Source organism: Pocillopora verrucosa, chromosome 5 (assembly GCF_036669915.1).
Source record: "Pocillopora verrucosa isolate sample1 chromosome 5, ASM3666991v2, whole genome shotgun sequence".
NCBI lineage: Eukaryota > Metazoa > Cnidaria > Anthozoa > Scleractinia > Pocilloporidae > Pocillopora > Pocillopora verrucosa.
The window spans coordinates 24,453,101-24,467,912 of NC_089316.1; the positions used below are offsets into that span (position 1 = coordinate 24,453,101).

General features: G+C 37.4%; 2 protein-coding genes across 10 annotated transcripts; both read left to right on the forward strand.

The window, feature by feature from the left end:
* The first annotated feature begins 1,420 nt into the window (after positions 1-1,420).
* On the forward strand, positions 1,421-11,815 carry LOC131776854 (replication factor C subunit 1-like). Of its 9 annotated transcripts, none has more exons than XM_066166259.1 (11): positions 1,421-3,289; positions 3,466-3,499; positions 3,994-4,084; positions 4,616-4,745; positions 5,416-5,608; positions 6,230-6,512; positions 7,180-7,359; positions 8,441-8,489; positions 8,520-8,612; positions 9,681-10,529; positions 10,833-11,815. In XM_066166259.1, exons 5-8 carry the CDS (start codon positions 5,475-5,477, stop codon positions 8,462-8,464), a joined length of 621 nt encoding a protein of 206 aa, XP_066022356.1. In that variant the 5' UTR covers positions 1,421-3,289; positions 3,466-3,499; positions 3,994-4,084; positions 4,616-4,745; positions 5,416-5,474; the 3' UTR covers positions 8,465-8,489; positions 8,520-8,612; positions 9,681-10,529; positions 10,833-11,815. The 9 variants fall into 9 exon arrangements, with proteins under 9 accessions (XP_066022356.1, XP_066022349.1, XP_066022348.1 ...); XM_066166252.1 differs by lacking the exon at positions 8,441-8,489 and having other exon boundaries at positions 1,421-2,047; positions 2,535-3,289; positions 8,530-8,612; XM_066166251.1 differs by lacking the exon at positions 8,441-8,489 and having other exon boundaries at positions 1,421-1,850; positions 1,925-3,289; positions 8,530-8,612.
* Positions 11,816-13,158: 1,343 nt separating this feature from the next.
* Positions 13,159-13,785, forward strand: LOC136280824 (uncharacterized). The gene has a single exon (XM_066166543.1). It carries the CDS (start codon positions 13,159-13,161, stop codon positions 13,783-13,785), a length of 627 nt encoding a protein of 208 aa, XP_066022640.1.
* Positions 13,786-14,812: the final 1,027 nt, after the last annotated feature.

Genomic DNA, 14,812 nt, shown 5'->3' on the forward strand with positions numbered 1-14,812 from the left:
TCCCACGGGACACTTGTTGGGATCTCTCTCGGGATGCCAATGAGAAGATTTCTACCAGGGTGCCACTGGGATCCTGGCCCTGATAAAAACTAGCGAACAAAACTGAATGAAATCCAGTTTCGCTCGCAGTCCCACCAATCCAATATTTCACTCCCACCTCACTTTCCACTTCCTCTAATCAGAGGTCTGCACGATGTTGGAGTTCGCTAACTGTAGCAAGCTGTTAGACAAGGGAGACTGAAATTGAAGCACACTCAGTTTTCATTGGTTGATTCGAAAATGGCAGATAGTTCAGAGAACAAAAATTTGCAGGAGTAATTACAATGCTGTCGATATCTTCATGAAAGCGCTTCAGTAGAAAATTAAAAAGTTAATACATGATAATGCAGACACAGGCAGGAACAAGCTGTCTGGCACAGACACCCCAACTTTCAACCCACATTCCCGCACTTTCAGTCATAAATTCAAGTGTGAAGTGAAAAAGACAACTGCACTTTATTTCCAGAAAATAAAAAAAATTAAAAATTAAAAGAATTCCTCGTACAATTTCAGAAGAAATAACTAAGCAAGGCCTACTCTTATTTAAGACACGGAATAGAACGAAAAGGAAGATCTGTAATTTTAGAAAGAAAGATTTTCAATTTGCAAAACAAGAATCCGTTAGAGGGTCTATTAGAAACCTCAAAAAAAAAATCATCCACCACCGCAAAACCGCAAAAAAAAAAAACAAACAAACAAAACAGCAACAATAAAAACAAAATTGCGTTAAAAACCGAAAACCGCATGCAAAACCATCGAAACATATAAATGTTCACATCCCAGTTCTAGAAACCTTAATCGATCCGATACAGTGTTGACAGGTGAAGCACACAGAGGTTTCGCGGCTATTCGAGATCAGTGGAGGCGCATAATGACCGCTTGGATCGAAGAGAAACCGGAATGCAAGTAGGAAAATCCGAAAACCACATCAGAGATCAAATCCGAAGCCCATTAGATAAGTATTTTTGACGAAAACCGAAAACCAAATGCCAAAGAACAGAAAATCCGTTAACCACAATGAACACGCAATCCGAACTGAACCGAAATTCTTTGGCAAAAAAACCGATCTTGAAAAAATATCGAAAATTGTAATGCCCCCCTTAAGGATGAAACAGTCAGTTCAGTCCACAAATCACACAAATGATAACACAACAACCATTATTATCGCTGAAACCTTCACGAAAACTTTTTTATTCTTACTAGTTTTGAATCAGAAACATGCTGCAAAACAACTTTAATCACGCGATATTTTTTCAGGGAAGGTGTCATGTCACGCAATCGAATTATTCATCGACTACGAACATCGATGCTTGACACCTTGTAAATTGCACAGCTGCAGCCTCACGGAATTTTATGTTGAATTATAGATTTGCATGTTATGGCTAAATGGCACAGTCCTTCCTTTAAACACAGAAGAGGATTGGTATCTTTGCGAACGTAGTGAAGATTCAGCAAAGAATACTACAGAGATGTTCATATTTTTTTCTATAGAGTAATTTTATATTACACAGCAGAGTACGTACCCCTGAGAAGTAATCTTCGCGGATCTATTTGCCATTTTCAAAGCAATCTAGCGGGGCAACTACAAGCGGTTCAACCTCCCTCGTCTGACAGCTCTTTTCATTTGGTTCCGTGAATTTGAATTAAATTGTGGTTATCTTATGACCTATTGTCTTTTTCGGAAAATTAGCGGAAGAGAAATAGCAGGAGTCTGGAAGCTAAGTTGGTGAACGCTGACTGAAGTACAGGACATTTTCAAAGATGGCGCGAAATGTCGCAGAGTGATGTGAACACGTCGCCATACTGAAATGGTTTGTTAGTCGTTTTAGTTCTCAGCGGCAGTGTTTAACCGGTGTTTCAGTTATAATTACATATTTTTGTACAGGATATTCGATCGTTCTTCAGCCCTACTGGAAAACAAGGCGCTTCGAAATTAGAAAATAAGCGCGGGAAAGATTCTACAGTGAAGTCTTTATCGAAACAAGATGTAGGAAAGAGTCGAACGAAGGTAAGTAATGGTTTATGTAGCATTTGAGAGAGAAAGATATTTGTGTTATCAGGGAATTCGACTTCAGAGGTGACGGAGTAAAGATCTGCCCATATCACAGCCCCTGTCTGACTGAATCGATCATCACGTGTATCTATATACACGGGAGCAATTCACATTCCCATCTATCTTCTCCGGGGGAGGGGGGGGGGGGACACCATATTTCGCCAAAATTGGTATTTATTGCCATACATGGTAAAATTTCCTTTGTCATGAATCTTTTATTTAGCACATGGTAAGTAATTTTACAACATGTTTTTTAACTAGGAGTTTCATTCCACTACATATATATCTAACCCAACGTATCTTTCTGGACTGGAATATGAGAAATGGTGTGGTAATGTGTGTTAACTAACTTTGTAGATGTAATTTTCAATAGTCTGTCGGAGTATGTCAGGGTAGCTGAGTGAGGCTGATGTTTTGCCTTTTTCTTTTTTATCCTAAACAGGGTTGTAAAATGATGCAATTTTGTATTCATCCTTTAACTCCTAAGATCTGTTTGCTAATTCTCTCCTCTAGTTGCTACACATTTCCTGGTACATTTGTTATAGGAATTTGTTCTTAGATCAAGATAAAAACTTTTTTCATAACCCTTTTGTTGGACATGGTATGGATAGTCTTGGGAGAAGTTACATGTTAATCACATCTGAGAGTTTAAGGGTTAAACAGCATGATGTGATACACTGCCACCTAAATTTCACTCAAGTTAGAAATATCTTGGACATTAGCATTCCCTGCAAATTTGTTTAAACTGCAGCTTCCTAAGTCTGCAGAGCAGTTGCAGTATGCAATACTAATGAGTATTTGATGATTTTGACAAGTACTACATGTAGTTAATCTTTCATTTACTCAGACTGAAGGGAAAATAAAATTGTTGATTGACTTGAAAGGTGATTGATAAAGAAACCCTGAGACTTCACCTAACCCAGACTATTAATTTTTTTTCACAAGCCTGGTGTCTTCTCTTGATTTTCTGAGCTGGTAGAAAAAAGATGTCGTGTAAGAAAGTTGTGCTCCAAGGAACAACACCCCCCCCCCCCCTTGATCTTATCCAGTTGTTATTGTTTGTGCGAATAAAAATATGTAATTGTTAATTTGCGGGGCAAAGTTTATCAAGCAGTGAAGATGATGACATTGCCCAGAAGCAAAAACCGAAAGAAAATCAGAAGAGGAAGAAGAAAGTAAAAAACATTATTGACTCAGGTAATGTTTTGTGAAGAACATGAAGAGATTTTGAGGCTCTACACATACTGTTACACCTCTGTATTTGTCTTAATGGTTTTAACGTAAGTTCAGCAGTTGTACATACTATAATTATATATATGACATCACAATTATATCCTGACCTCATTTCTCAATTAATCAAACATCTCTGTTAGATTCTGATGAAGATCCTCTTCCTCCAAAACTGAGGTATGCGAATTTTTCTTGAGTTTGGTTCCTTTTTATACAGTTGTAGTTAAACTTTTTGACCCTAATTTCAAGTGTCAAGGAATTGATCACCAACTATAGAAGCTCTTGATTATTAAACAAATTCTCCTTGTCAGCAGCTTAGAAAATGCATAGAGAACAGTATGGAGAATATGGATATATATTTTTAGGTGACTGAGTTCTACAAAAGAGTTTAGGGGACTCTCCTTATTTATGAAGTGAGAGGGCTGGATAGGGAAATATTCAGTGTGAGGTGAGCTTGGGGTTAGATGAGGGTATTTTTTACTTTTAGTATTTTTTTTTTATTTTACATCAGGTGACCTTTAACCTTGCTTATGTACATGTATTAGCTTGCAAAAGAAAACAAAGCCATTCTCTTTATCCAGGCTTGAGCACACTTACCATTAGACCAGTCTGCCCTAAATAGGATCTGAATATTACAGCACTTAAGTTATACTTTAATGTTGTTCCTACAGATGAGGAAGAAGTTGTGCCCAGGAAATAAAAAAAGTTTGCCTAACAGACAGACAATGTAGCTTCTAAAGAGGTCCAGCAAGTTAAAGAGAGGTATCTTTCATCATTCTCTTTCATTATATTTGACATTTCAGCACCAAACCATGGTGTTCATTTACAACATAAGATATTGGTCTGGAGAAGCATCTGGCTTCTTCTAAAATTATCCAGCTAAATTTTATTTTTTGTCTGTTTGTTTGTTTTTCCTTTCTTCCATCAGGCATTGAGAATGTTAGATCTGTCATAGGACATTGCTCTTATGCTAATACATTTAACCTTTTGACTGTGAAGAGTGACCAGAATCTTATTCTCTTTACAATATTCCCCCTGAATCAAACATTAATATGCACCGCTTTTTTTGTTGAAAGTAAGTTATTTAAATGGTCTTCTTTCTCTGGAGCTTCTTTTTGGTGAAAGATGATTCATAAAAATTTACTGCACATTGTGTTTGCTTTTCCAGTTTCTCCAAAATTTTAACTTTTGGATAGGCACATGTTACACACAGGTGTCAAGGTTAAGGGCACAAGAATAAAGGAAATGATCACCAACTAAGCTCTTGTTTGTTAAATAACTTCTCCCTGTCAGTACCTTAGGAAATGTACATGTATATCAGTCAAACCTAAAGGGAAAAAAAACAACTTCTGCACCTGATTTCTTTGGTCCTACTCCAGTTGAAAGGGAATCCAGGAAAACATTTGCTAATAAAAGAAAACAGGTGAATAACTAACTACACTTTTTTCACCCACAATTTTTTTTGTAAAGAAAAATTCAGGCATCCTGCATATTTTAAACAGTACTTCATGCATCATGCATTTAACAAGGAAAACTTTAAACCTCACCATACCTTGCCTTTCTATAAAATTCATGCATCACATGTTAATTTTGGGCTTCATCATGCATTCCTTGTAAACCCTCTGCCAATCTGTTGTACAGTAGTTATATCAGAATGGACCATGGTTCACACATACCATGCCACAAAATTAATGGGTATAATGACCAATGTTTGAGTCATGCATTATTTAGGAGATGTTGGAGAATAGTTTGGCAAAAACAACACCATGGGGTTCCTGAAAGGGATAAGTTCTTTTGCTCTTAAGATATCTAAATCAACTCTCTTCACTGTCTGTCACACAAGTGTTATGAAAATATCTTTGAGAATATGTTGTTCAATCAATAAATATCCTCTTGACTGAGGATTTTCTTTCCTCTGATATTACATTGCTGTTTGACTGTGAATTGGTATTGTTATGAGAAATTAGAAAATTGATCACTGTTGAGAGTGCAAATTTTAAGCTTGATCCAGAGCTCAACCCACTTAATGATCATCCCTTAATTCCTTGTAGAGCAAGTCAATAATTTTTTATCCTTTTTCATTTCCCACAAAGATCTGACAAGTCTGAAGAAAATGAAGACTCCAGAGTGAATAGAAAAGAAGAGTAAAAAAATGGGAGAGAAAAAGAAGGAAGAGAAAATGGGAATGTCAACCATCACACAACAGAGCAACCATCAAAGAAAAGAAAGGAAGACTTCTCAGAATCAAAGTCTGAGGTTACAAAGCCTTCCCCTGAGAAGAAAAAGGTTTGTAAGCCTTTTGATTACCATCCTTAATTGTTGCAAAATTAATCATTACTATTAATGCATAAACCTGCTACCCTGATACTAGAATGGATTGGACCTGATATGATTGCATGTGTATGGTAAGTGTTATCAAGCACTTGAATAAGGTACTTGTAGATGAAACAGTAACATTTTATGACTAAATTTGGCTCTGTATAGGATCCAAAAGCTTACTCAAACTTGTGAACTGGTGCTACATGTGCATGTTGTATATACATTAACCTGTCCTACTATGACAGTAGATGGTTTTAACTCAGATGCACATTACTAACAATAATTGCAACAAAACATTACTTACAATACTAACACTTCTCAAAATACTACAATTACTGTACCTAGAATTTATACTAAAAACAGTAACTATAGTCACAAAACTTTCAGTTACATTCTTGGTGACTTTAACTTTGACATTCTGAGAAGATGCTGCCTCTTTGTCTCCACTATTTAAAGCAGCAGTGTCGTTCACCATCAACATTCCTATTTGGGACAACTCTTGCCTAAACTGGACAACTCTCAGTTGTTAGAATGTTTGATACACATGCAACTTTTGTTCACTTCAAATTTTATCCATGGACATTTCAGGAAGTACCAAAGACAACTCCTGCTAGCAAACTGGCTACCAAAGCTGCCACAGTTCCAGAAACTCCAGTTAGAGACTCAAAACCAAATCCAAAGAAAACTGTTACTCCAAAAAAGGATAAAAATAGATGTCTGTGAGGAAACTCAAATCAAAGGAACACCAAAGGTGTCAAAATCAGAGAAAGTGGTTGAAGTTTCACCCTCATTGGAAAAGAAAAAATCAGGCTACCATAGTTTTATGGCGAGAGATGGTCCTAGGGCACTTGGTTCAAAGGAAATCCTTCAGGTAGGTTTCAAAGTCCAAGATCTGATTGTTAATTCTCCCCTCTTGCTGCGAGATGTTTTCCTGTAGATTAATAATGAGAATTTCTTATTACATCATTATAAAAAGGTTTATTTTCAGGCTTCCTTTCTACCTATTCCCTCACATGTAAAATGTATGCTTTGATTGAGCCTTTTACTCCCAAGATCTCTATAATAATTCTCCTTACTGTCTGCCATACAATTCTTGTGACATTGGTTGAAAGAATTTGGTCATAGATCAACTAATAATCCCAAGATTGATATTTGTATTTATTCTCATGACTTGTCTGCATGATATTGTATCTACATTGTAAGGAGAAATTCTGTCTCAGTCACCCATGGGAGTTTAAAAAAGTTATATTTTATCCTTTTACTCTCAGTTGTTTTACAAATGTTGGATCAATATCAGTATCTAGGAAACTGCACACCTACTCCTCCCTTAATCCAACATTAACTGCCATCAGTTGACTGATGTCAGGTTAGATACTGACATTGATCCCAAATGTTTATGGTGTATCCTCAAAGGTTTTTCACTTTTTCGCCATTTATAACTTTTCAGTTTGGACAGTATTAACAGGTCTTCAAGGGAAGAATTAATTATTTGTCTGCGCCTCTCTAATCATGCTTGCACTTGATAATTTAATTTTTAGAGAGCGGAAAACTATTTGGATGGACTGACAGTTGCTATTAAAGGAATCTTGGAAAGTATTGAGAGAGTGGAGGCTGCTGATTTGATTCAAAGATGTGGTGAAAAAGTTACCCAATCAGTGAACAAGAAAACAAGTTATGTTGTGGTGGGAGGGGATCCTGGAGAGAGCAAACTATCTAAGGTACATTATAATGCAAAGCTCAAAAGAGGAAAAGAAAAAAAAAAGCACCATAAACACCAACATATAAGCTGCACCTTTTTCCCTAAATTTTTGTAACAAATCAGGGGTACAGCTTACTCTGAAGTCACTAGGGAAACTTGCCACAAATTTGTATTAATTAACACAATTCATTGATGTCAACAATGAAATTTCATAGGAGCCACAGGCTAGTGTGCGACTGATAACATAATTATTTTGTTCATCCTCATTTCCCTTCTTCCATCTACTTTTATCTTTCTATGGGTTTGTCCATTGTTTCTTGCTGTCATCTTTCTAGCAGTCTGTCTGTCTGTCTGTCTGTCTGTCTAGCAGTCCATCTGTCTGTCTGTCTAAAGGGGGTAAGTTTTTGAATAAACTGTGGTGCTGCATCGGTGGGGAGATTAACAACAAGATAATGTGGTTTTATCAACTGAGTTGATAATTTAGATTGGCCTTCCTAAAATACTTTCTAAAGCTAATGTTTCAAGCATTAGCCATCCACTCTGACGAAGGGCTTAAGCTTGAAACATCAGCATTAGAAACTCTTTTTGGTGGCAAATTTACAGTATCACTCAGTTTGTCTGTCTGTCTGTCTGTCTGTCTGCTCTTTTGTGTGTGTACATTCATCCAATAACTGTCTTTCTATCTGTCACTCACTCTGCTCTTTCCCTCTGTCCAATCACCCACACCTCAGTTTTACCCTAAATTCCACCTTTGAGTTCATCTGTTGGTTCATGTATCTGTTCTTCCACCTGTAGACTTGTTTGTGTCACTTAAACTGAGTTACAAGACAGTATAGTTTTTGTTTAATCCTTTACACCCTAACATCAGTATGCATATTCTCCATACTGTTCTTTATGTATTTCCTAATGTGCTGGCAAGGAGAATTTGTTGAACAATCAAGAGGTTCATCAGTTGATGATCATTTGCTGTATTCTCATGACCTTAATGTTTGATTCAGGGCTGATATTGAAAGGAGAAATTAGATGTTAGTCAGTCTCAGGGATTAAAGGGTTCATCTACATAAGATTTTGACAGTAAAGGTCATTTTGTTTTTGTGCAGGAGAACCAAGTGTGTTATGGGTAGACAAATATCATGCAGTGAAGCAGATTTGAAGTTTATATGAAATAATAATTAATAATATTGGTCAGCAGGGTGATAAGAGCAACATGAGAAAGCTGATGAACTGGCGGAGAGACTGGGGAAAAAAATTGAAAGAACTCAGCCTCTAAATGTGAGTACAAGTGTATATGATTTTCGAGATGCTTTTCCCTCACGAGTGATTTAAAAAACGGACAACCGCGAAGCGGGAGTCCGATTTGTTATTCACGAGTTAATCTACTCTTAATCAAAACTATAACAAAATTCTCGAACGTGATTGGTTATCACCAGTCCGATTTGAGCACTAATGGGACAGCGTACGCGTCATGCTTGTAATTGGACAGTGTAATAGGACAGTTAAAGGGACAGTTAACATGTCATGCCTTTGTTAGTGGACAGAACGTGTCATGACCGCGCGCTGTTGTCTCGCATTTCGCCGAGTTAGCTGTTGATATTTTTATGAAAACGTAAAAACCGATCTCTAGTTTCCTTCTCAAAGTTTGTCATAGTTTTGATTAATTGGTAATAGGACTTCGTGTCGTCAAATTCTGTCTGTAATCATTCTGGGGATTATCAAATCTGACTCACGCTTCGTGCTCGTCCGATTTTGTTAATCATTCGTATGATTATAGACCGAACTGGACTCCACTCGGTCCTATTACCTCTATTAATCAGACAGAATTGGATGACACGAAGTCCTTTTACCAATTGTAAAAACAACAATTAAACGAGAGACAACAGCGCGCGCACATGACGCATTCTGTCCACTAACAAAGGCATGACATGTTAACTGTCCCTTTAACTGTCCTATTACACTGTCCAATTACAAACATGTCGCGTACACTGTCCTATTAGTGCTCAAATCGGGCTGGTGATAACCAATCACGTTCAAGAATTTTGTTATAGTTTAGATTAGGGTTGTAATCGGATAAGGGAGAGGGAAACCTTGTTTAGAGGGGAGTAAGCAATTCTCCTAGTCACCTGATGCTACTGAAATTAACTTAAGGTTAAGGCAAAGGTTAGACCTGTGGCTCTTGTGCTGACTTTACCTCTAACCCTTTATCTCACATGAGTGACCAAGACAGGATTTCTCCTTACAATATCAATACAATATCAATCAGACAAGTTGTGAGAATATTTGTTTTGGATATTTTTTCGATTGGGAAAACCAAAAAATGCACTACTATTTGTATTCCAACAGACTGAAATTTCCCAATTTTCGAGAATTCCACGTTATTCAGTCGAACAAAGAGAAAGGAGAGGAAGGCCGTGCTCAAGCTCTGAGAGATCTCATGGCCACAAAATATCAGCCTGGAGATTCTTCATCGCACAGCGTGCGTTTCTCTGAATTGTGTTCCATTGAGCACAGCTTTCATAGTTATTAATGAAGCATGTGTTTACTTCTGGGTTTGCTTCAGTGAAGATAATATCTAGATGAGAGAGGTACACGTCAACAATTACAAGTATGAGGATGAATCGGAATTTTTCATCCAGCTACTGAACAAAACTGCTCTTCAGGAGATCGGTGCAAGAGATACTGTTACAATCGAAAATCCTCCGCTTGATTCGCCGACAGAAGAGGAAGTGGCCAATGATGTGATCCGAGTCGATGTGAGGCACTCCCAATCAAGCGCTCTAAAGAAGCTGCATGACGTCATCGTTTCTCCTGTTGCTGATCTGATCGAAGGCAACGAGCTAACATTCCTTCCTGAGAGGCCATGTTGCCTTGTATCTTTTGCAGCGTTGCAGGACTCGGACTCATCGTATCTAAGTGATTCTTTCAGAATTCGTGTGCTTCCCTCTCTGACTACGTTTCAACTAATTCATGATTGTCCAGCTGACTTTCACATGAAGACTGGTGCATTGATTGTCGGCGACCCATGTTTCAAAGGTATCATCTATCAGGGAAGACGTTTGGTGCAACTTCCAGGAGCAAGGAAAGAAGTGGAGATGATCGGACGTATCCTTAATGTTTCCCCTTTACTGGAGAAATGTACTCATTGGTGACGACGTCAACCTGGATTTCAAGGATATTAAGAGGCTGAAGCAAGTAAATATTCTGTTTATACCTTCTATTCAATACAAAGTTACCTTAAATCATAATTATAGCTTTTGTATGAGCACTGATACTTGCGTGTTATTTTCCTTTCATTTGGGTCACGAATTGGATGATGCAGTACAATCAAGTGGACACGTTTACGATGATAACATTCTCGTTAGGAAACATGATAGGAGTAGAATAGCAAATTTCTTTTAAAACAACCCTGTTGTGCAATGTATCGTTTCATGTGCTAAGAAATATTTCATGGCAACTCAACTATCCTCCCTAAACTTAGATTCTTTTATTTTTCAGTTAAGGCAGTGAGCATTGGATTCCCAGGATACATAAAAACGCTGATACGCTGATACGCAGAAACCAGTTACTACCGATGAAATCTTTTTCAAGAGTCTTCTTTTTAAAGCAGGATGAATCAAAAGACGGCTAAAGTCAGGTTTAACAAGAGAACGGATTTCCTTTGATTCAAAAGTTGACTTTTTGCTTGTCTGAACTGCTTTTACGACCTTCATCTTTGATATCCTGCTGAAACTGTTGTTTTTCTCATATGTCTTGAAATTATCATGACTAGCTATGTAAAAAATTATTTTTAATATAAGTTTTATCTACTAAACGAATTTTGGCGTTGCATTGACGTCGAAGTTGAAACGTCTTGAAAATGTTTCCCAGGGTTTTTTTCAGACTTTTTCTCAATTGTTTTTTTTTTTCTCATCAGTAATGTAAAGTTGTTACAGCCATGTGCGTGTGTGGAGAATTTCCGTGGAAATTGGAAAATAATCAGTTGTCCGATTGCTCGATTATCTTAGTTTATGTAAGATGGAAATTGTGATTAAATTTTCGACGATTTTTACCCAGTCATTGGTACTTAAAGTTAGTTTCTGCCGATCAGAATTTGGTTTATCTGGACTTAAAATTACAGATTTTGGCCGTAATGGCTAGGATTTAGTCTTGGTATTTGTTAATATTCTGAGATTTCTCCTTTAATTTTGAATGCGATGAATTGTGTTACTTTTTTACAAGAAGAATGATGCATTTCAAGTATATTGTTTGAATTAGTCGTTCGAAGGCAAAACGAGAAGTTTTATTCTAATTTTAGTTACTGGCCTACAAAGCATTGAGAGAAACTCAGAACGAGCTAGAAAATTGGAGCCAAATGATTTTATTTAGTCTCTTCGATTAGACTGTCTACCTATTATCTAAGTACAATAAACTCACATTTGAATGTCAAACAATGAAACAAGTTGCTTGGTATTTTGTTCGAATGGAAGAGGAAATCAATAAAAAAGGGAAGAAAATTTCTGCATCAACCTGCGTAAGCCATTTCTTGTCGTTTGAAGTAGTGAGTGCGGCTATGTCTTGTTCGCTTGATAACATTTGCCCATTTCTTTCAATAGGTTTATTGAATGAGAGATAAACTTCGATATTTTTTTACTCTATAACTGCTAATATTGATCATTGGCAGCCATTGCTTAGGATGTCACGCGACGCACATCTTAAGCACGTTATGTGACAGGATGTTTTGTCACATCTTGTCGTTAGAAGCAGTGAGCGCACCTATGTCTCATTCGCTCAACCTCTTCCCATTTTCTTGGATAAAGTTGTCAAATGAGATATAAACTTCGATATTTTCAGATTTTATAACTGTTAGCTTCATTGGTAGCCGTTCCTTAGGTTGTCACGCGACGCGCTTCTTTAGCATGTAAAGCGACATGATATTTTGTCTTATATCGTTTGGTTTTGGAAGATGGTGCTTTATTCTGTTTATAGAAAGCGTCCTCATCATGGGAGGTACCTTAGGTCGGTGTGGTTTCTCGAGTGTAGGAAATATTGATGAGCGTTGTCGCAGATCACTGGGCATTCCTGTTATGTTCAGTCTGTAAGTCCCGATATTTTGACTTCACCCCAGATTTAAGAAACTGCGTCGACGTAAATGTTTTAGCTGAACATGTCTACTGACGATAGCATATATTATAATCATTTTCAGAAAAGAGCCATGGGGGAGGTTCCGTTTATCCCCTTTGGGTTCGGAGTGTAAATGGGTACGTGGTTTCAAGGGTAGCATCACAAGACGGATTCTCAAGAATCTCAGAGATACGGTTTCAGAAGGTTATGATAAGAATTTCCTTGAGAAATTGCTGGACTTAGGCTTTATTCGTCTGCTTAGATTTTCTCTTCGTGCTTCATAATTCTACTCCATCTCCCCACCTTATGGTAGTTTTTACTATATACCACACAAGTGAATAGAACTTTTCGCGTGGGCTGATTGGCTAATTCGGAATAAATAGTCGAACCTGTGTTTGGTGGTCGGTTGTCAAATTCCCGAATTTCTTTCCGGGATCCCCGCGCGGATAACAACGAGCACACAAAATTGTATGAAATCCGGTTTCGCCGGTAGTCCCACCAATCCAATATTCCACTTCCACCTCACTTTCCACTTCGGCTAATTTTTTTCCGAGAAAGATCAGAGGTCTTCACGATGTTGGAGCTCGCTAACTGTACCAAGCTGTCAGACAAGGGAGACTAGAATTGAATCACACTCAGTTTTCTTTGATTGATTCGAAAATGGCAGATAGTTCAGCGGACAACACTTTGCAGGAGTAATTACAATGTGGTTAACACCCTGATGTTGAGAGCTCAGACCTTGGTTACGGAAAACGAGGACAGAACTAGAGAAACACAGCATGTCAAGCAAGCTCTAAAAATGAATAAGTATCCAGAATGGATGCTAACAATACCACATCCAAAATCTACAACAGAAGATACCGAAGAGCCTCAAAACGAGAAGAAAATCTATACATCAACGCCATACATCAAAGGTATCTCGGAACGCCTACAAAGAGCGTTCAAGTCACACGATATTACACTTATTCATAAACCCGTCAATTCTTTAAGATCACAATTGGTACGTGTCAAGGACACAACTGTCAATCTCAAGAAATGCGGTACTGTGTACCAGATCCATTGTGAGAAGTGTAACAAGGAGTACGTTGGCGAAACGGCCCGCGCTCTGGAAATCAGAGTGAAAGAACACCAATCAAGAAGTTCATCAGCTGTTTACGAGCATTGTCGCCTAGAGGGCCACTCGGTGGACCCAAATAAGACAAAAGTACTATCAATCGAAGTTAACACCTTCAAACGCAGGATAAAAGAAGCTATTCAAATTAAACTTACGAAACCGGCGTTAAACAGAGACAATGGTTACGAATTAGCAGCTATCTATGACACAATTCTAACCCCCAGGAGGCGTTAAAAAAAAAACCTTTTTAAAATTCATCTTTTTAACATTCATATCATTGACTGATGAAGTCCGGTCGAAATACGGACGAAATATTTCATAAGTTTAACTTTTAGCTCCGAGTTTGGAAAAAATTTTTTAACTTTTATTATGCTTCCGGAGCAGGAAATTAACGTTTTTGATTGTACAATGCTGTCGATATTTTAACGAAAGCGCTTCAGAGCCGCGTGCAAGCCCTCTCTGAGCTCTTCTCATCTGGTTAATTGCGGTTTGTCGACCCTTCGCGCAAAGTCTCTCTAAGTTGTAGCTTGCGAGACAAGAATCCATTTTTTTTTTGTTCCTGAAATTTTTTTTTGTCCATGTCTGAATCAAGACTTGTCTCGCAATATGAATAATTCGCACGTGTGAAAGAAATTGTTCCGATATTTGCCTTCGCCAAACAATTGTGTACTAAATGCTCGCAACTGACTGTTAACTACGTATTCTTTCTTGCTGCTGGTTCTTTGCTCCTCAGTTCCAAACTCACACCTCCCTTCCCAAATCTTTCCCCTTATCACGGAGCTCATTAATTCACAACATTTCTTTGACTCGGGCAACAACGTTTTGCTTTTCTTATTGAATACTTTTGTACAGATGCTCTGTAGTAACAGAGAATGATAATAATAATAATAATAATGTTAATGATAATAATTAACCTCTGCTTAAAACATCTTGGCAAACCGTAATATTTATTTATTATATTTCTCTTGTTTTTTTTCCTATATACCTGACTTAAACTGCTTGCTCTTTTTTGTACGTATAACTTTCCAGTACTTAATATATTATCTTAAAAAAAAAAAAAATATGTCATACAAATGTACCAAAGAAAATAAAATAATATGTAAAGTCCATCATCGTTTTCAGAGAAATCTATTTACAAAAAAAAATCACTGCTACCATTTGCCTCTCTACGTTAGCCACATAACATAATTCCCATTTCAGAAGCCAGCATGAAAATCTACAATTTTTTTTGTTTTGTTATAAATACTTTGTGTGCTTCTTC

Excerpts from the sequence above, each read along its gene's own strand:
- LOC131776854 (XM_066166256.1), top strand. The coding sequence starts at position 5,475 with ATGGGAGAGAAAAAGAAGGAAGAGAAAATGGGAATGTCAACCATCACA. Across the intron at positions 5,609-6,229 it reads CTTCCCCTGAGAAGAAAAAG|GAAGTACCAAAGACAACTCC; the intron begins GTTTGTAAGCCT and ends TGGACATTTCAG. Across the intron at positions 6,513-7,179 it reads GTTCAAAGGAAATCCTTCAG|AGAGCGGAAAACTATTTGGA; the intron begins GTAGGTTTCAAA and ends TTTAATTTTTAG.
- LOC136280824 (XM_066166543.1), top strand. The coding sequence starts at position 13,159 with ATGTTGAGAGCTCAGACCTTGGTTACGGAAAACGAGGACAGAACTAGA.